Below are 22,232 nucleotides of genomic sequence, written 5' to 3'. Positions count from 1 at the left end.
TGACGGACAGGGGAAATGGAGGTGGTCCAAAAATGTTTTTGACAAATTGCGAAGGGCTGATTACAGGATTGGAATAGAAAAGTTTGGAATAGTTTTACGTTATAGCGCACCTGTTTGTCTAATTCGTCCTTCGGGCACGGTCATCTCACTCGCAGTTAAGCAGCTTAGGAAACCATAACCCTTTCTATGGTAGGGCTGCGAGGTTGCTTGCTAATAGTACTCCATTAGATGGATCTGAAGACACGTGATCGCGCTAACCGCTTAGCACATTTCTGGAGTGTCATGAGCTTCTCATGCTGCGTAAGGTATTTTTGACGCATTTTTCACTGTGTCAATTGGTGCGATGTGCTACTCTCACATTGATGTTCCGAATCAAAATCTAACCTCCAAAAATATAAATTGCTTTTTTTCAGAAAAAAATCTTCAAATTTTACGACGCCCGGTTGGAGAAAATGACCGATCTCCTCTCATGTGTGAGATTAGTGAAGCTATATGCTTGGGAAGAAACCTTCGGCCGGAAGTTGGCCCAATTGCGGCGTCCAGAAGTGCAGCAGCAATTCCGCTCAAACCTTGTGGATGGATTCTACGATTCCTTCCTTGTGTCCTCAAGCGCTGTTGTGAGAATATGCTTTTTTTTGTTTTTCTTTAGAAAATACTGCAGGCCTCATCGGTGCCTTTGCACAAGGGCCAGAAGTACATAAAAAACGAGAACAAAATAAGCATTCGACAAGGAGAACAAGAATAAGAAGGCATAAATCAAACGCAATGATCGGGGGAAAGAACACTTTCAGAAAGCTGCACCAAAACAAGATAAAAAGAAAACTACATTTCTCAACTTTCGCATGTTGCACTGTCAAAACGTTCAATGCTATCGGTGGTAATAAGAAGCGATATGGGCAAGTGATTGCATTCGGTTATTGTGCCAGGAAAGAAAGAATATTTAAAGGTGTTGTTCTTGGCAAAACACGGGATTAATGATTTCACATGCCGGTGCTTTGTCAATGGTACTGTTGCACTGTCAGTATGTTATTATCTGATTAAATATTCCTTTTCAGTCTCGACTCCATCCTTGTTCTAAGTAAGATTCATGATTAGTTCTGTTCCTGGAACAAATTCTGTATATATTGTGCCTATGTTCACTATTTCCATAACATGGGGGAAAATGGGGTTTTTTTGTACGTTACGATAGATATTTCTTTTTCTGAAGCAACTACTGCACTCAGCGTCTCATGTAATACATCAACAAAAAGCACAATGAATGCTCTTTTCACAGATATTGGTTTTATTAAAGCGATGTAAGGTATAGCAAATATAAATCTGTAGTATCAAGGTTGTGATATAAAATCGATAAAATTTTCTAAAGGCTCGCTTGTATTATAGTAAAAAAAATACGTAACAAAATTACGAGATATGTAACGTGTATCGCAGTCTAAAAAGCACCATCTCCGAAAATACAAAACAAATTATTAACACGTATACCGCTAAAATATATATAACTGCAAGCACCACACTTGGGCGCGCCGGGCTGCGGCTGCCGTTGTTCCTTGCTTATTTGCGTCGTTGTCGCTCTCACAGAAAGTCCGAGGAAAATGAGCATCTTCAGACTCGCTGATGCTGGATTCAAGTTCAAGTTCAAGTTTATTGTTGTTATGACATGTACAAAAAACGGGCTTACATATTATATACAGCATCAGGAGGTCCATTCATAAAAGCAGCCGCAGACGCAACGGAATTACGAGATCTGTGATATCTCGAAGCGTTGGGCGCGCCGTTCCAAGGGGCGGCCATTTTTGCTTTTTTCTTTGACGATCGCGAAACTTGCGAGCATGTTCCAAAGTCACCGCCTGGTGCGAAAAAAGCAAACTGCTTAGAAAACAAAAATACAGTTCTGCTCCTTCACGATCGATAATGCAGTGTGCCCGTGAGCAGCGTGAAATTCCTCGAAAGGCACGTTTCAAACTATCGTTAGGAGGCCACCGATGCCCAATTGGCGCGGTACGGAAAGACTTTAGCAATTTTCAAAGCTTCCTAAGATCATGCATAGCTTCCAAAATTGATACTGGAGCCAAAATTTTATATGAAATACCTTTTTTTTTTGCCGTATTATATTTTTCGCCCTCTTTTATCTCGCCACCTCCATTGAGTGATTTGGCGTGCATAAAATAGGGACTGCACTTATTGTTTCAGTGTTTGTATATTTTGCCCAACGCTGTTTTCTCTAGCGTTCTTTTATTAGTACTAACATGGCGATATTTTTATCCTTCAGTTAGGATTTGGAACTTTTCAGCCTAACCGGGGCAAAAAAAGACGTACTGGCCCCTTCAAAAGCAAAAAAAAATTACAATACCTATTGAGAAAAACTTACGCTAAAAGTTACCTACGATGTTCTACTGAATCCCGCAACCGTTTCATCTTAACTAAGTTACAAACTAAATAGAGGTAACTTGAGATGAATCTGGACATCTGAAATGGGGCAATTTAGATGTCAGATCAAATTTCGCTACAGTGCCGAAGCACTGAAGGTGCGGTGGGCGGGCGGAGTTAAGCATTTTATCGTTTAAATTACGAATGTAGCTTTGGAAGAGACCACTTCCATTGATTCCCATTGAGGACTATGGGAACGTTTTCAGCGAATCGTGTTTTCTTGTAAGGGAACACACGCCAGCGCTTACCATAATGCTATTCGCTGAAGCACATATTGGCTGTTCATGTTTACGTACCTTGTACGTTGCTGTACTTCTTTAAGTATTCTATGAGTTCGGGGTTATTGGCATTTTGTGCAATATACCTTCTTTTTTTTCTTGCACAGCAATAATCTTCGCAGGTTTTGTTCTTTTCATGTACGATATGCGTTTACTAGGAAGCGTTAATAGCGGTAGCTACCGTTACTGAATTTCATACCAGGGCTGACATCTCATTTGTCTGTGTGCAACTCTAAAGTTTAATGGTGAATCGAATTTGCGGGCTGCGTCACCTATTGCTTGAAGCATTTCTTACCACTCTTCTTTATTTCCTCTTGTCCTTACCACTGAGAAATAGACTTGCTAACGTTATATATTCACTTCCTGTTCTTAGTGGCAGCGAAGTAGGCATTACAATGCTTGCTTCCAATTCTGTCTTACGTTTTATCGCTCTTTTGGCAGATGACAACGATACTCTTCGCGACGCTATCTCGGTTCCAGCCTGAGATACGTATGACTGCCTCACTTTCCTTTCCTTGCATATACGCAATGACGCTACTGGATCCTGCAAATGCCAATGTAGTGAACATTATGAGGCTCCTAGTCATAGTGAGTAGTTCGCGTCATCTCTATATTGATCACCACCACACTGCCTTCTGTCCTGCATTATTTGTTTCACTCTACGGATACATCATACATTGCCACTCTTACAAGAGTTCCACATTTTTAGAATAGAGTTAAATATCTTATCAACTGTTGTGTGCAAATCCCTTCAACTTTCTATCAACATTTTTACTCCATAAATGCAGAGCAATCCCCATGTAACTTGATTTGCATCGGCGAACAAATACCTTCCGCTTAAAATTGGAATTATTTCAGAAAGATCACTCTATGGTTTTTCGCACGGCCTTTCTGGAACATTATCCTGACCAACATTAACTTATCTGCCGAGTTACAGAGAGTTTTAAAAATATTAGTTTTCATTTTGGCTTTACCTATACGTATGCATTATTACGGTGTCATTTGTCGTGCTCTGTATGCTTTAATATATGTACAATCTAGAGTTCTATAAAAAGGTAAATTACCTTCCTGCATTGTTTTTTTTCCTGTGTTTGTGCGCATATAAACGCTATTTTTTGCTGCGCTTATTTTAACGTGTTTGCTATTTTAGCTTGGAACAGGAAGTCGTATTAACCCTTAAGTCCCTGTGAACATGATTGTGTACGACAAGATGGTGCATGAACAGCAAAAGCATTGATGCAAATAACGGTCTTTGAAATGTGCCACATACATATTTGAATGCTTCTGATTGAAATTGTACTGCAAGCTTTAGTGAAATCTGCAAAATCTTTTATTAGCACACATTGGAAGGTAATTTATTGGGTAATCTTGATCGGCGTTAGTGTGCAGTTGTATATAGTGGGTTTACTTCCTTGTTGCTTACAACGTGGGGAACGAGGCATAATTTTTAGTGGATGTATAGGTGTTTTTCAAGCATGCTAGACATAAAATAGTTGATGCAGTGAGCTCTTTGCATGGATCCGACATTCTTTAAACTTCACAAAACTTACCAAAAAAATTCTGATTCTATTCTTCACCTGCCCGCTTTTCTGATTGTGAAATTGTAAGGAATACGGTGTAATTAGGATTTATTTTCACTCATATTATTTGCACCACAAAGAGTTAAAATCAGGTTTATTGGGTCCTTTTGAATGTTTCACTTCGTTTTCTTACTCATGAATGTATGAACAGAACGCTGGTTATTCTGATTCCGTCTTTATTTTCCCAAGTGTTTACAAGGACTAAGAAGGATAGCAAAGGTGTGCTCGGAAGAAGAAAAGTGCAATAACTGTAACACAGAAGAAAATACTCACCCTAAAGGTTCGTCACACGGATTCACATTTTTATACCATTCCGTATTTTTGATGCTCTGAAGCCTGGTACCCTTTGTATATGTTTATCTATGATTCTGTCTATCTATCTATGTTTCCGTCCGTCCGTCCGTCCGTCCGTCCGTCCGTCCGTCCGTCCGTCTGTCTGTCTGTCTGTCTGTCTGTCTGTCTGTCTGTCTGTCTGTCTGTCTGTCTGTCCCTCCGTCTGTCTGTCTGTCTGTCCGTCTGTCTGTCTGTCTGTCTGTCTGTCTGTCTGTCTGTCTGTCTGTCTGTCTGTCTGTTTGTCCGTCCGTCCGTCCGTCCGTCCGTCCGTCCGTCCGTCTGTCTGTCTGTCTGTCTGTCTGTCTGTCTGTCTGTCTGTCTGTCTGTCTGTCTGTCTGTCTGTCTGTCTGTCTGTCCGTCCGTCCGTCCGTCCGTCTGTCTGTCTGTCTGTCTGTCTGTCCCTACGTCCGTCCGTCCATCTGTCTGTCTGTCTGTCTGTCTGTCTGTCTGTCTGTCTGTCTGTCTGTCTGTCTGTCTGTCTGTTTGTCCTCCGTCCGTCCGTCCGTGCGTCCGTCCGTCTGTCCGTCCGTCCGTCCGTCTGTCTGTCTGTCTGTCTGTCTGTCTGTCTGTCTGTCTGTCTGTCTGTCCGTCCGTCCGTCCGTCCGTCTGTCTGTCTGTCTGTCTGTCTGTCTATCCGTCCGTCTGTCTGTCTGTCTGTCTGTCTGTCTGTCTGTCTGTCTGTCTGTCTGTCTATCCGTCCGTCTGTCTGTCTGTCTGTCTGTCTGTCTGTCTGTCTATCCGTCCGTCCGTCCGTCCGTCTGTCTGTCTGTCTGTCTGTCTGTCTGTCTGTCTGTCTGTCTGTCTGTCTGTCCGTCCGTCCGTCCGTCCATCCCTCCGTCCGTCCGTCTGTCTGTCTGTCTGTCTATCCGTCCGTCTGTCTGTCTGTCCGTTCGTCCGTCCGTCCTTCCGTCCCTTCGTCTGTCTGTCTGTCTGTCTGTCTGTCTGTCCGTCCGTCCGTCCGTCCGTCCGTCCTTCTGTCCGTCTGTCTGTCTGTCTGTCTGTCTGTCTGTCTGTCTGTCTGTCTGTCTGTCTGTCTGTCTGTCTGTCTGTCTGTCTGTCCGTCCGTCCGTCCGTCCGTCCGTCCGTCTGTCTGTCTGTCTGCTTGTCTGTCTGTCTGTCTGTCTGTCTGTCTGTCTGTCTGTCTGTCTGTCTGTCTGTCTGTCTGTCTGTCTGTCTGTCTGTCTGTCTGTCTGTCTGTCTGGCATCTTGACCAAGTGACTCAAGTTGTCTACTTCCCTGGGTCACATGGAAGGTGCTCCTGGTCGTTATAAAGTCGTTCTTGTTTCATTGTCCTGATTACTCCACAATATTTTACTGTCGTCATATTTTCATCGGCATTCCGTCATCCCCCACTAATTGGCACAAGTTCTCTAATAGCCTGAACCACTAGGTACGAGCTCTTGGTCTTCATGCCATCGTGTTCTTTGCGTTGCAGTCATTCCGGTTTTGTCATCCGACAGTCGTCATGCCGTAGTGGTCACGCCATTGAAGTCATAGAGTCATCATAGTTTTGTTGTCACACCATTGTAATGATGCCGTCGTGGTCATTCAATCCTCGTCATTCCAGCTTCGTCATCTGACGCACGCCATGCCGTGGTCTTCACGCCTTCCATACGGACGCAGTTACCCAAGCTTTCTCGTACCTTGGGTCACTTGATTTGGCATCGTCGTGGTCATAATGTCATCGTAGTCGTTCATTCGACATCATTCCATGTTTGTCATCCGACACTAGTCATGCTGTGACCATCACGCCATCTTCGACGAACTGTTTATTGTCACGCCGTCGTCCTAATCCTGTCGCTTCGTTATTGTCCTCATTGTGTAACATAATCTGAATGTCGTCATGCCATCGTCGTTGTACCGCCAATTTTGTTCCATCGCCGTCAATCTTTCGTCTTAACAGTATTATAAACATCGAGTCGAACAATGGGGATTTGGCTGCCCTTGTCATGCCGTGATGGTGAGACACTTGCTGCCAATGTCAATCCGTCGTCGTAAAGCCGCAACAGTCGTGCCACCACGTCACTCCATCTTCGTCGTCTGAGTCTCGTTGTGCCGTTGTTCTCATGCCACCGTCGTCACACATGTCTAGTTATACAACCGTCATCACGCCATTACCATTCACTCGACTTCATCTCATCGGTCTGATGTCGTTGTTAGGCTGCAATCGTCACTGCATCGTCCTCATGCATTCAGTGTCATACCGTCATGCGAATATCATCGCGGTTGTTGCATCGTCATCATTGCAACGTCGACTTTTCGACTTCCGACTCTCGTCATGCCGTGGTCGTCATGAAATCATCCAAAGCAGAGCTATATAATATAGGCAGTACAATAAGGAAAAGTGGCGTTAGTTGTGTAAGTGCTACTACCTTGAATATTACAGATAACGAAATGGAGTTTCTCTTTGGTCACCTATGATGTTTGCCATTTGGAATATTATGTTCCTATGTATAAATCTTGTTTTCAAGGTTTTTTTTTCAAATAAAACAACAAAAGGACAGCGCCAGTCGATGTCGTTTCTGGGTTCCTTTCATGTCTCAATTTTTTGTTGCGCTGCGCGAACCTTGGCCATATCACTAGCCTATTAAGGAGACGGATACCGCCATCAGAAGCTATGGTGACTGAAATATAAGGACAGTTCGACGGGCCTTAAATACTGAAGGAAACGTTGATCTTTCTTTCTGGCTAAATACAAGAAATTTCATCCATGCATAAAGGAACATCAATGGATAAGGTAGGAAAGAATTCAAGGCCCTTCTTTTGACACATTCCATCGTTCTGTTGGCGTTTGTTGTGGATATTGATGTACCCATCGTAATTACGTGCTACCTGAAAAAGACGAAGGCTGTTTTGTGTAAGGTTGTAGTGACGGGCAATTGCAACGCACTGTCAAAAGCGTGAGTTACAAATTTAACTTTTTATTGATCGAACCTGCCCCCGTCAACACAAGTAACACTCAAGCAGAACTTTAGGGCGAGTAGAGTACAAGATCATCGAAAATCTGCTCTGCGGGTCAAGTGCCTCGGCTTTTAGACATGACTCGTCGAAGTTTCAAGCATAATCACTAGTGCCCGTGTGCCTGCCGGAAAGCACGGCACAACTCGCGTCGCGTATACAGTCAAATTACACGAGGTTAAGTGATATCAGACAACGGATATAACTATCGATAACATTCGAGAGACTTCCAATACATACCGGCGCGTCCAGGTTCGGCCGATTACGTTTAACATTTGTTAGCCGGTGAAAAGTGGTTACCGGGGAAAGATAAACAAATACACGTGCCCATGCAGCCCCTGTTAAACAGCATCATACCAATGCTGCAAACACAGAAGTGAGCCACAGCAGTACCCGTAGCAAAGGAAAAACAACAAGAGAGAGAGATAGCAAAGAAAGGAAAGGCAGGGAGGTCAACCAGACGGGCGTCCAGTTTGCTACTCTACACTGGGGAAAAGCAAAGGGGGAACAGAACGAGGAAAGCGGGGTAGACGGAATACTGTGTGTGCACGCAGCAAAGCGCCTTGAGAGCAGTCAAGTCAAAGCAAGTGTAGTAGAACTTGTTGTTGGGCGAGTTGGTAGCTATTAGCGAACATTGTTTAACTGCGCGAGCAAACGAACCACAAAGACAGCGAGGGACAAGGACAGGCGCAGACTTGCAACTAAAGTTTATTCTACAAGGTACACATATAAATACACACCCGACATACATCACTGCGCGTGCGCGAAAAAAAAAGGAAAGGTAAAAGAAAAGTAAAACCTTGTATATGCGAAACGCGACCTACATACGCTCGTCAATAAACCTAATCTCACTGGTATGTAAATAAACTGAGGTGTCACTGACACATTGTTGTCCCTTCTTTTTAATATGGTACGCCTCGAGTAGCTCTCTGGCTCGGCTATCTCGGCAGCGGCACAAAATCTTTGTTTCCTTCATGATCGGCTTGCACGTGCACGCCAGGCAGTGGACAGGCAGGTGCCCATTCGTTTTATTTCTAATAGACAATTCGTGCTCACGCAAGCGCACATTCACACACCTTCCTGTGTGGCCAATGTAAACTTTGCCGCATGATAGAGGTATCTGGTATACTACTCCAACACTGCAAGCCACGTGGGAAATGGAGTGCTTAGTTCCGCACCCTTGGAAGTTATAGTTAAACAGGTTACACTTTTAGATAGCCGAGCCAGAGAGCTACTCGAGGCGTACCATATTAAAAAGAAGGGACAACAATGTGTCAGTGACACCTCAGTTTATTTACATACCAGTGAGATTAGGTTTATTGACGAGCGTATGTAGGTCGCGTTTCGCATATACAAGGTTTTACTTTTCTTTTACCTTTCCTTTTTTTTTCGCGCACGCGCAGTGATGTATGTCGGGTGTGTATTTATATGTGTACCTTGTAGAATAAACTTTAGTTGCAAGTCTGCGCCCGTCCTTGTCCCTCGCTGTCTTTGTGGTTCGTTTGCTCGCGCAGTTAAACAATGTTCGTCAAAGCAAGTGCTCCGTCGATACGTTAGGATGCCCTCATTCTGCTGTCTTATCTAAACTAATCTTGGTGCTTCATAGCTGGTGATGCACGTTCAAGTCACCAGTGAAGACCGAGGAGCCGGTGGGCGCCAGTAGCACATTCCAATGCGTGGCCGTATATTTTTAAGCTAAACCCCCGCCGTTCTGACTTCAGTTCGAATATAATGATCTGGATGAGCCATGATGCTTACTCAAGAGTTGTAAGTACTGAATTGAGAGCATCCAGCACTTGCATTGCACTTCGCGCTGACAGAGTGTGCAGGTTATTTAAGAGCATTTGAAAAGTATTCATCAGAGACCGGAGCATCATACCCACTTGCCGGTCTTCTTCGGGCAGTTTGTCAGGAACCCACGCACTCTACAGCCATGCGCAGCTGTATCATTTGACGTAGCTCCGGCTCCGGCTGTGGCATCAGCTCTGTCATCGGCTGTGACTACCGCAGTTGTTATGGCTTTGGCTGGTGCTTTAGTAGTGTAGACCAGGTTGTATTGTTCTCCACCATGACCTTGTTAGATATTGTCACGTGGTAGTGACGGCGAAGAAAGAAGCAGTACGGTGGAATACAAAAGTAGCTTTTATTGGGCGAAACTGTGCCCACAAAACAGGCTACACTTATAGCACAACGAAAGCGGCGAACACAGTCGGCGATCGTCGAAAATCTGATCAGCGGGTCAAGCGCGTCGACTTTTATACAGCAATCATCGAATGTTCCAGATTAAACGTTGGGACCCGCATGCCTTCTAAAATGTTCTACACCGTTCGTGTCAAGCGATGAAATCAGATAACACAACGTCCGGCGACAACAGACAGCGGATAGAAGCATCGATAACTTTCCAGAAACTTCGGATACATGCAGGCGCGTCCCCCGCTGTGCGATAACATTTGTTAGGCGACAAAACTTGTCGCCCGATAAAGACAAGTACACGTGTCAATATAGATTGAATTGTCCCAGGCCTAGGGGGCAGAGGAGGAGGTGTTGTCGGATTGGGCGTACTCTTCACAGCGGCATCAGCGTACTTAGAAGTACGACGGCGCCGGGAGCGTCGCTTTCTGATGGCCGCAACAGCTTCTCGACGATACCTCTGCTTCAAGATCACCTTTTCCTTCTTCATTCTGGGGCAGTCCTTCGAGGAAGCATCGTGGGACCCAAGCGAATAGGTACATTCGAGAACCGTCGCTGCACAAGAGTTTGTAGCATGGGACTGCAGACTCAAAGAAACAAACAACAACAAAGAAACAAAGCGCGTCAGTTCGTGAGCTGGCGTAGAAAGCCCTAAGATGCACCACGTGTATGACCTCGGGAGGTCCACGGCACCGATGTGTTTCGAAATGGCCTATGGCACGACCTCATAGTCCAGGGTGCCAACAGGTGCGATGATCTTTTAGGGACCGAAATAGAGTCACAACAGTCTCTCACTTAGTCCTCAGCGGTGTATTGGAGTCCAAACGCACACACAGCCACCGGGCTGGTGTTCCTGCTTCACTCGGCGGAGATTGTGGTGTCGGCTGGCCGTCCATTGTATGACCCTTGATGTGCAGGTGGGGAAGTTGGTGTGCTTCTTCGCCGCGCTGCACATAGGCTGCGACGTCACGGATTCCTATGGTCGGTAACGTGTGACAGCATGGCGTCGCGATTCGTCATCAGGTTTCTTCCGTGAACCAGTTTCAATGGCGTGATCGGCGTTCCTGTTTTGCACAGCTGCGTGGTGAGCGAAGGTTAACCAGGGAACGTCCGCATCCGAAACCGTATTATCGACATCGACTTGTATGGATAACATGTCAGCGAGGGTCTTATTCAGGCGTTTTCTAAAATTATTCGTCTGCGGGTGGTAGGTGGTTGTCCTGCGGTGTCGTATCTGGCTTTATGTACGAACGCGTGTGCAAGCTGCACCGTAAAAGCAGTTCTTCTGTTGGTTGTCAGGACTTCTGGGGTGCCATCTCTCTTTCTTTCTCTTTCTCTCTCTCTCTCTCTGTGGCAGCATGTCGTACGCGTCAACCAGAGACACAAAAAGAAGCGCGCTTTGCCACAACTTACCAGTGCAATAAAAGCAAATAGGCATCAGCGGTTCATAGTTAGAAAGATTACTACTTTAAAACAGTACGACCTGGTTTCACGATAAATGCACTGAAAAAATTTTGGGGGTACTTAAGGGACAATTAGGGGGATGTAAATTAAATAGTGGTTGACGGAACTACTAACAAAGGCAGGAATGAGATCGCTGAACATTTTGACAAGTACTTTCACAGGGTCTTTTCCGGATCAAACGTGGGTCTGTCTGTATTGTTTTTCAGCCTCAGAAAGCGAACTTCGTTTCATACAGTGGTATGGTCTAAATGCTATTAAACTTCAAGACAAAGAAATCGTGCGGCCCAGATGAACTGCCAGGTGTATTTCTTAAGCGTTATGCTGAGTTATTGGTAGATTTCTTTTTATACTGTTTAGAGCTTCTTTGTTAGCTGCTCAAATGCCAAACGACTGGAGGACAGCTAGATTCGTGCCAATTTTTCAAAAGGGCAATCCCTTGTCGGTAAAAAATGATCGCCCAATATCATTACTTTCGTCATGCTGAAAACTAATTGAGCATGTCATCGCCAATCATATCACCAGAATTTTAGAAAGAAGTTCTACATTAAGAGATTGCCAGCGTAGATTTAGAAAAGGCTATTTATCTACAACACAACTGTTAACTGCAAGTGATACATTCCCGAAAACCATAGAGAGTAACGGTCAAATCGACGCCCTTTTTTTAGATTTTAGTAAGGCATACGACAGAGTACTTCAATATAAAACCTATTCAAAAACGCAAAAGTAATAATCTTCCCAACATTATAGTTTTTTAGATAGCAGCTTATCTTTCCGATGCGAATTTCAGTATCTTCTCAACACGTGTGTTAATCTGAAGTAGCGTCTTTTCTCTTTCCTGTTTTTGACTTCCCTACTTCCTAATATGTTTAACTGATGTCTTTGTACGTTGTCATGTTCTTATGCTGCGGTTGTTTGCAATCCCACATATATATACATATATATATATATATATATATATATATATATATATATATATATATATATATATATATATATATATATATATATATATATATATATATAGTATGTGTGTGCGTGTTCTTCGTTTCAATACAAATTTAGTTGAGAGTTAGCGCTCGTCCTGTCTGCTTCTTGTCTGTGTCCGTGTCGCTTCGTGCTACCACCCAAGATGATTTCATTTCCTATGTACGCAGAATCCCGGCTCGATGATCGGCCGCGCCTATTGCTGTCGAATTTGAGGCACGAGAAACATAATGGCACTGCCTACCTCTGAGCCTTTGCGCATGCTTATGAGATTGGCAAGCACGCACGTTTCGAACCTTCAGAACAGTGATCGTGCCCTGCGCCAGACTTTGTGTATCATAGCTGATACGCGCTGCGAATTCACATGGTAAGGAGGGCGTGATATACATAGGCAGCTGAGGGCCTGCTGGAGGCCAGGATGTTGGAATTCGATATTAAACGTGTTATTTACAACCTTTGCGACAAAATAGTGCGTAACGCGCTTGACAAATATTGCACACCTTAACGTAGCGGAAGCGATATATTCAGAGTCGTAATGGTACGGCGTTAGCGCTTATTTAGGCACCCCTTAAAAAAGTTCGGTGCTTTCCACTCTGTGAAGAAGGATGACAAGTGAAGCTGTGTATGTGGGACCCTTAATGGCGAAATGAACCTACGCAGCGGGGCAGTCCGGTATTGCACTATCTTGGGGATCGGCCCACGCATGGCGAGTGCTTATAGCCTGCTTCATTTCCTCCGCGGCTGTGCCCGGTATTGTACTATATTTCGGATTGGTTCACGTATGTGGAGTGCATAAAGACTGCTTCACCTCGACCCCGGGTCGGCCCTGTAGTGCACTAATTTCACGTGGTAATGACGGCCAAGAAAGCAGTAGAGATAGCCAATCAGCATTGGTGCACGCTTCTACTCGGACAGTCCTGAGCCAGTGGGATACTTCAAATCGAAGAGCACCCACTGCGAACTACATTTGGAGGACGTACGGGGTGACGGACATGAACCGCTAAGCTAGTGGCAGCGGTAGGCTGCAATGTCGGCAAGCAGCTGTGTCGCTCAAGCAGCAACAGCTGCCTCCATGTTGCATAAACTCCGGCGGCGGGGTAGGCGACCACCGGTGCCGCCGCCGATCCCTTGACCGAATTCTCGTGCAAGCTCCCGCTGGCGCACGGGACGAGCGCATTCTATCTTTTATGCGAAGCATATTACGAGAGCTCAACCCAGCTCCTCAGGCGCGCCGGTGTCGCCTTGAAACCACGTCACACCGTGACGGCACGACAGAGGAGAAGTGGCTTTGGCTCAACTCTTGCAAGACGGGCTGGGTGGGAATTGAACCAGGGTCTCCGGAGTGTGGGACGGAGACGCTACCACTGAGCCACGAGTACGATGCTTCAAAGCGGTACAAAAGCGCCTCTAGTGAATGCGGTGTTGCCTTAGAAACGAGCTGTTTCTAAGGCGTGCGTCTCTTGCTCAGGCGCACATTTCGTTGCCGCACCGAACGCTCCTTTGCTCGACGCTCACCGCGTCCAATGCGGGGCGCGTAGTCGCTGCCCTGTAGCCCATTGTCTTACACCCCTTGGCGGGTCGACGGGAACGCTGTCGCGTTCCACTCTTGAAGGCGAAGCAGTAATGCATGAGTTGTTTCTTCGTCTAGCCGAACCAAATATAGCCAAGCAACAGCAGTTCACCAGGCTAAACAGTGGTTCAACAACTAAAATAAAGGCTAGTATGCTTCGCATCCTGGGCTTAACCTTACCTAAGCCACAGCCATTTTTTAAACGGCGCGTCGCACACAAACGCCTCTCCTCTTCGCTCCCTGCGTGGGCTATCATTGGTCAGCCCTCCTCCTCACGATCGCGTCTCTTCGGGAGGGAGCACCTTCCGAGGTCTGCCTATATTATAGCTGGATCGGACACTGATCGGAATCTGGTCGCGCCGCCGCACGCCGCGTTTCTCAACTGCGAGTGCACGGGCACGGCAGAGCACATGCCATTGCCAGGCGCAGTTAACCCCTCACTGCTCGCCTCCTCATCGAAACAACAGCGCCGCGACGCGCGCTCCTAGCTGTTGCCTCTCCGTCTTTCACCGCATTTCGTCCTCTTCGCTCCCATTTGCACAGCTGCTCCCAGCTTTGAGCGGTCGCCGGGCAGCGATGGAACTCAAGCTTAATTAGCCCTTGAACAGCTCTGCTGGTAAAATAGTTATCAAAACACACAAAAAAAGAAGCTGCCGTCTCTCAATTTGTATAACCCTGCGTATAGAAATTCTATCATGTACACGCATTGACTCGGAGCTAGAAAGCGAATGCGAACGCTTAACAGCGCACCGCCTTGCTACGCGTGCGTTCACTGCAAAATATCGCCTGCAAAGCTCAAGCGTTGTAGGAGGCGCCACGGTAGCAGAGCACGAAAGGGAAGAGAAACAAGGGAGATTGAAGGCGGAGGAGGAGAGTGTCGCTGCTTAACGAAGTTTCATGCGTTTTGCTAGTGACCGGCTGCGAACTGCACACGCCTTTTTCACGTTCGTGTGCTGCCCTCTGCTGCATGCCACTGGAAAAGTTTTGGAAGGGTGCTGGGGTTTTCGCTGGTTCATTTGGCTAACTGCGTCCATGTAGTGTGTGCGTCTGTTGCAGACTCTGCGGATCACGAATAATTAATAATGCTTATTCCGGGGCTGCATGTCACTTTTGGAAATCATGTAGCACTCAATACCTTCTAGGTGATCAGGCCTGAGTGCGCTGTTCAGCAAGCATCGCGGCCGATAAAGGCGCGCTAAGCTCCGTCTGCCGACGCGGCTGCCCTGGAGTTTGGTGCCGGTGACGTCTGGTCTTGCACCTCACTTTTTGTATTCCTTTTACGCGATCATTAGACATTTCGCAAATTGAAGAAATCTTCGAATGCAGCCTTGCGCATCGGATTTGCCAAAGCGGTGTATTCGTTTACATCGACATCTACAGCCACTGACGGATGTTAGCTTCGGATACTGTAGAAAAGGTGCATCACTGACATGAAATAATGCCAAAACGTAGCAAAACATAGATATCTGCTCATATCAGCCGCGTTGTTTCACCTGGAGACCAGTCAATATGAGCGCCCGAGTCACTCAAACGATGGCAAAAGTGATCCATTCACATATACTATACGGGCTTTAATTACTGATTTTTGTTTTTCTTTAACATCATCAGCCCTCCAGTTTGCGCCTGCCACAAGTCATCGTTAGAGAAATCTGTGCTCGGCATGAGCGATCACTTATAGGCCGTGTAGTTCTCGCGCGAAAACGCGGATGTCGTCGCTGACACCATCGGTAAATCCAAGGAGGTGGTTTATGCTACGGTACCGAAAGCACTTTCTCTTGTTTGTCGTTAGATTCAGAGGTAAGCAGTTCTTCTTTGTAATTATAAATGCGTCAACTTAACAATACTTACTCACACACCCATCTATGTAGCAAATGCACCGGCAGCCTTAGGGAACCGTGACCTTCATACACGTATTGGCACAGAGCTGTGTCGCCGCTTGCCGCTTATTCTGCAGCACCGTGCGAAGCAAGCAATAGTTTTTGTCTAATCAGTATAGTGGCAAAACTGAACTATAGAAGCAGTTTCCATAGCTGTAACTGCTCATTTTGAAGTTCACGTCTATCTGTAGCGCGTGCACGAACTCGATGGGGTCAGGCCTAACCCAACCTTTGCTAACCAGGATCAATATTGGCTCAAACTTTATGTGCATGGCTTGAGAGAACTGGAGCTTGGGCTTTTCAATTTCAAAGGCATGTTTCAACTCAAGGCGCTGCGGGTATCGTGTTGTCAGTTCGACGGCCGATCGCCTGGCGTTCGGTCGAGCGATCATGGTCCGCACGCTGATTTTGTCGGTGCCGTCGACAAGAGAGCCCGTCGCGGGACGACAACTCGCATCCGTCGGTTGCGTCGTTGTCAGCCGGTTATGATAAAATGGTCTCAGTGGCACACTGTGTGGAATATTTGGTGTCAGCGCCTTGACGGTCTTGTATGGACCCAGTGTTACCACGCATGAAACGGGTATGTGAAATGAGACACGCGCTGCTACCACCAGCAAGAGACGGCTGACCCGGCAAGGAGACCTCGTCAGCAATGGGATGATTTTAAAGTATCGCCAAAGTGTAACGCATGCGCTTATCGTTAAATTTCCTAGCCATCAGTGGAAGGCGACGACTACGTGGTTCACGGTGCAGTCCGCCCGCTTTCTGTTCTAAAGTGGTGTGCAGTCATCCTACGCACGAACGTTGCGCGACTAATGCGCTAAGGCCCGCCCGCCCTACCTGCCACTCCCTCCAGCCTTTCGCGCGACGGGACAGAGCACGTTTGGTCTCTGCTTCCTTCCTGCGCGCGCGCGCGATTGAGCCGCGGTCGTCTGCTTCCCTCGTTCGCGTGCATTCACACGTATGTGCAGCATACGACGCACGGCGACGGTGTTATCGCCCTTGGAATTTATACGGAACGTCAAGGGACACCACTGGCGCGGGCGAAAATGCGCCTGGAGTGCCCATATAATTACTTTTGCAATAAAAGTGTGGCATTGACAGTGCTTGAATTTCACACCGAACAATTCGTGTAACATTTCCTGAAGTCGATGGTCGCAGGATTCTGCTCTCCTCGCATGAGTAAGTACATGCCGAGGCTTACGTCTCGCGAGCACTGTTGGAGGACAACAAATCGGTGTTATCAGGTGTCCATCTGCTGTCTGAACCTGAGTGCCTTCCATGCATTTTCGACTTTCCTAAATTGCGTTGCAAATGATCCACTGATGACGGAGTAGTCGATTCCGCTGCCAAACTGGAGCGGTTAATTCACGTTCGTGGTGAAGCACGTCGAGGTCGACGGGCCTTGCGTTGCGGTTAGGCCGTGCTGTCGGATCACAGCTTCGTGGTGCTGTCTCGTTGCAGTGGCTTCGCATCTTCGGGATTTCATGAGGCGGCGTCTACTTAAAGTCGAGGCGTCTTCTCGATGCCCTCGTTCCGTTGCGGCATAGTTGAGGTGGTTCTTGCAACGTCATCGTCAGCAGCAAGCGATATTCGCCGTATCAAAGAACCGCAAGCGCACCTCCATCAGTTGCTGCTTTCACTTTTACTGCAATAGCAATTATATAGACACCCGAGGCGCATTTCTGCTGCCTGCGTCGCCGCTGCCATCGCCTGGAATTTCCGTAAAACGTCAAAGGATGCAATCTTCGCCGCGCCCCGCATGCTGCATGTGCGAGGCAAGGCGTGCGATGCTAAACGGGAGATCGCGGCTCAGTCTCGTGCACGCAACGAAGGAAGGCGCGGAGGAAGCGCCGTCTTCCGTTTCTAGCAAGGCTTCACGGGGAGAGTAGGGAAGGGGTGCGCGTTCCACTACAGGTGGCCGCACGCGCACACCCGGGCCTCCGTACCAACGCCATCTGCGACAGGGACTCAGTTCGCGTTGATTCGAGAGGCAGCAGGAAGCTCAGTTCACTCGCTGGTGCTGCCACGCTTCGTCACTGCATTGTTTTGAGACTGAGTTTCCACGATCATTGATTGAGATTGGCTCATATTGTTTGTGCTTGCTTCTTCATTCAGTTAGTACACCTATGTTTACGAGTTTATTCGGCCGATATAAGTACTATCACTAATCTGTACGGCTGTCGACTAATTTCATATCGCAATCATGCGTCGCCTTTCGGGCTCAACTCCTTTTATTATATAGTGGGCAGTGTCGATCAATTTTGCGGCTGCCGCCGCTGGCACTTATTCTTCGGACTTACTTTTCGCCATGCTTCGTCTTTTTGCAAGGTCATAGCACGCATGACCCTCGTGCTTGGCGCTGAACAGCATCGTTTTTTACACCTTTAAAGGCGAATATCGGTGGAAGTCTGTCTGTAACTCATACCTCTCCGCTCAAAAATGGTGCAAGGGTATGAGTAATACTCAGAACTGCGCAGTTATTGATTTTAGACGGCGTAATATATTTTAACTTTGCATCCCAGCTGAAGCGTTCGTGTCCAAACCGGACTCTTCTGCTCCTCCATCTTAGGTAGCTCGCCTACAAATATATATTTCTTTTTGTCTCGACATTTCAATCGGCGGAGAAAATTTTCTTTCGAGCTCAACTCCCAAAATATGGGCACCGTGCATCGGATATGGACACTGTCGGCGTTCGGATCGGCGCACGTGCTAGGCACCAAATGCGGTGCTAGGCGTATTTTTGCGCAACTATTACTACTAGCAGCATTAGTAATTGTACAAGGAAATGACGCCTAATTTTGCAAACCCCTGAGAAAGCACGGTGAAGCGTCGTCAGTGGAGAGGAAGTGGGAAGGGGAACTTGATAGAGAAAGAGGGATGATGAGAGCGAGTGCCCCACGTGTACCCGTCCTGATTCTTTCCGACCGTCGGCAGAAGAAAGAAGTTGTGTACGCCGAATCCCTTCTCGTCGTCGTTTTACTGTACTTTGAGGACACAAATACTTCGCAGAAAACTATGACCAACGAGAGCGGCAGTGGAAACACGTATGGCAGTTAGCAAAATGGTTGCGGAGCTCTTTCGCTATACTGTCTCACGTATTGCGTACCCCTTCTCTACTGCTGACGCGGCGCCCAGGATAGGAACTTAATATGCTGCATGCGTGGGTTCATTTCGTAGTAGGCGATATATTTTAGTCCCGCTGCGGCAGTCATCGCAATAAGACCCCATTGAATACCGTACTTAGGTGTCTTTCTTTTTTTCAGTTTCTAAGCCGTCCCAATTCCCCGCACGAGAAATCAGCCCCTGCCCTTACGCGCTCCCGATGCAGCACTGCCATTGCTGTCAGGACTGACAACGCGTCCTCGGAAGCTTCCGTCGCCGGTTCTCGTTCGCTGATCCGCTCGAAGATAATACCACATTTAAAATTTACAAACATGTATTGGGGTGTCAGGTAAAAACTGCAGTATCCGCGTTACAGCAAACTTTGCCGCAGACAAAGAGCAGATTGACCCGAGGTCGAGAAAGTATTACATTTTTACTTGCTTCACGCCTTATTCATTGCAACGAATTCACGACATTTATGCAGGATAATGTAGCTCTGTTGGCGTAGCACTGCCAATATTTACAGGGACTTATGCATGGAACATTGATGATGATGATGAAGAAGATGATGATGATGATGAATATGATGATGCTATATGTTATTTATGGCGCAAAGGTGAATTGATGAAACGTTAAAAACATCATTCTGCTATCAGCTTGAGAGACCGCAGAGTTTAGCTCAAGGGTGTGCATTTCAGCTCTACAGAGGCTATGGAAACTGGATACAATAAAAGGGTGACGAAGAAGGTTCCGATTTTATTTGGTATACCACTGGAGGATTGGTATACAAAAGAACAAGTATTTATTGTTACCGCATTACTGGTTACAACGCGTAGACAATAGGCCGTATAACGCAAAACTGTTCCAATATGTTTTTATTACAATCTCCTAACGTCAAATTTGCGTAACCGGCAACGAAAGCATCGGGCGGTCATCCGTAGCGTTGTCTGAATAGAGCAATCAAATGCTCTGCTCGTTCATAGGAGGCCACTTTTGTTAGCTTAAAAACGAATAACGTTACCTACACTAAGCGGCTTGTCGTATCTAATCGGCTGACAAGAGGCTAGGACCACGCTCAAGTATGAGGGATTTGATGAGGCCGAGCCAGCGCACTGAAAACCCATAACCGAATGAAGAGGGTGGTGCCGGCGTCTACGATTGGTCGGCTTACCCTTACTTAGTTTGCGGTGGCTGGTCTAAAATCGCGGCGGCATACAACGGAATCTTAAGAATGATGCTAAAAGGGATTCTTAGCAAAGAATAGTTGGCAGAACGAGATCGTAAATGTGCCGAAAGGGCTCGAAAACGTTCCACGGCCATGCAAAAAGTATTATTATACGCAAATCAACGCCTGCTATGCCTCAGGTGCGAGTAGCCAGTGCCTGAGCTATCGGCAGCAGCCATTTTTATTCCTTTCGGAACGGGGCAGCCAGCGGCTATTCAGAAGAAAATTCAGTTTCGTTCTGCATATTAATGCATCTTCAACGCGCACACGCCACTTTGATGCGGTGAGTTTTTGCAGGTTTGTGACGTCGCGTGACAGGCAGGTGAAGTGGGTGCAGCCCGAAAACTTTTGACCTATAGCCGCGTGCTAATGGCAAAAAGGCGTCGAATCGGAAAGAACTATTTTTTTTTGTTCTGTCAAATCATGCATAATCAGCGTGTCACGTCGTATCAGATGGGAAGCTGTCGCGGTTTTCGTGACGTCGTGTGACAGACAGGTGAAGTGGGGGCGGTCCAAAAAAGTTTTTGACCACTCGCGGTGGGCAGATTACAGAAATTGAATAGAACCGTTTGGAATAGTTTTAGGTTATTGCGCCCCATAAGTTGAAATTTTGATAAATGCCCTGCAATGCAGAGTTGCTTACAAAATTATTATTTTACAAAAACTGCTGAGGAATGGAATGCTTTGCCTGGTGGCGCTGTGAGAGTTGTTTCAAATGACATATTTTTTCCCTCCTGAAGTGTATAAAAATTTCCGCTTCCTTTTTATTGTTGTATTACCGATGCACAACTTGTGCGCTTTGAATCTGCTATAACTATAGCTAATACTTTTCTTCCTTACATGCTATGTGTTGATCTGTAGCATTTTCCCATGTACGTTGCATACTGTTTAACCTGCCCCCCTCCCCCTAATGTAACGCTGTTTCCGCACTGTGGGTAAAAAATGAATAAAAATAAAAGCTCAATGTTGCGTTTTGATTAGAGGCCACTAAGACGAAATGTCGCGCTCGGCATCCTATCTACAGAAATCAGCACAGACGAGAGCATTTTGCACGTAATTTCGCGAATATATATTTCATTGTGAAGGCTCCCGTGAGCGGGCTGAAAGGCGAATTAAGTAAGTTCTCCTTGGTCGGCGTCCGTTTATAGTTCTCGCCGTGATTCATTCCGACAAGACGTGACTTTCGCAGACCCTCGACAGCATATTTACTTTCTTGCGCACAAACAAAAATTAACTGCACTCATACTTGGTCGGACTCACGTAAGAAGTCGCTACGTAAGACCAGCTTTCTTATTTCCGGTGACAAGTTTTTAGCTGTTTTCGGGCCGATGATTCGTTTATCTCGCTTAGAAGTGCTTACGTGTAACTATGAAAACATTCAATGCCTGACCTGTAGAAGGGTCAATATGCTTCGTACATCCAAGTGTTTGACGTAATAGTTCTGCTTAAACCCGCAAGGTGGAGAGAAGTAATTAGTAAAGGGAAAATGGAGAATGGAAGTAAAGGGTTCCCTTTGTAGCAACTGCTACGAACCGGTGAATGTCTGATTTTCCCTTTACTCATTACTTCTCTCCACCTTGCGAGTTTCCGCAGAACTATTACGTCAAACTGTTCTCTTTGCTGCGAGTTGTTGACAAATTCGATTTCGCCCGGCCATGTTGTAAAAACATGTTGTTTCGCCCTGCCACTCTCCTTCTAAACAGATGTTTGGCTAATTTATCATGTTTACTGCCGTCTGTGTGTGATATCTGATTTTTTGTTTGTTTGCTTTTTCAGACGGATCGGTGTTCATGACTGGTTGCTCGTTCGCCTGGGAGCGAGCGAAATCCCCTCGGGGCTCATGCCCAAATGTGGCCCTCCGAGACGTCAACCTGCGTTTGGAGCCTGCGTCATTGGTGGGAGTAGTGGGAACCGTGGGCAGTGGAAAGTCCACACTGCTGCTTGCACTTCAATCGGAAATGAGCTGTGTTCTTGGTGAATGGAAAACATGGGTAAGCTTGACAACGCAGAACGAGCGTGACAATAACGCAGACTTGGGTTGCATAAGACATTCCTGAATGGGCGCTTAAGGAAGGTGTAGGAATGAGAAAAAAATGTATCCGATCGTAGACACAAAGAAAGGTGACATGTTCTCGACATCGAAAATAAGATGATGCATCGTACATAGGACTTCTACTTCGGCTAGTTATTTACAGTCGTGTTACAGTGATGCGTGCAATCGCAAGAGAGCGATATAAACTTACC

The 22,232-nt window shown here is 46.4% G+C and overlaps 1 protein-coding gene across 1 annotated transcript in view; it reads left to right on the top strand.

The window, feature by feature from the left end:
• The first annotated feature begins 18,676 nt into the window (after positions 1–18,676).
• The window catches only part of LOC139047899 (ATP-binding cassette sub-family C member 2-like), a 179,515-nt gene continuing 175,959 nt past the window's right edge, over positions 18,677–22,232 (top strand). Inside the window, exons 1-2 of the mRNA XM_070522076.1 lie at positions 18,677–18,713; positions 21,765–21,979. Coding sequence (XP_070378177.1) covers positions 18,677–18,713; positions 21,765–21,979 — 252 coding nt within the window. The remainder of the gene's footprint in view (positions 18,714–21,764; positions 21,980–22,232) is intronic.

This window comes from Dermacentor albipictus, chromosome 7, assembly GCF_038994185.2.
Source record: "Dermacentor albipictus isolate Rhodes 1998 colony chromosome 7, USDA_Dalb.pri_finalv2, whole genome shotgun sequence".
NCBI lineage: Eukaryota > Metazoa > Arthropoda > Arachnida > Ixodida > Ixodidae > Dermacentor > Dermacentor albipictus.
The sequence above is the reverse complement of the archived record's forward strand: the minus strand, read 5'-3'. Positions and strand labels throughout refer to the sequence as shown.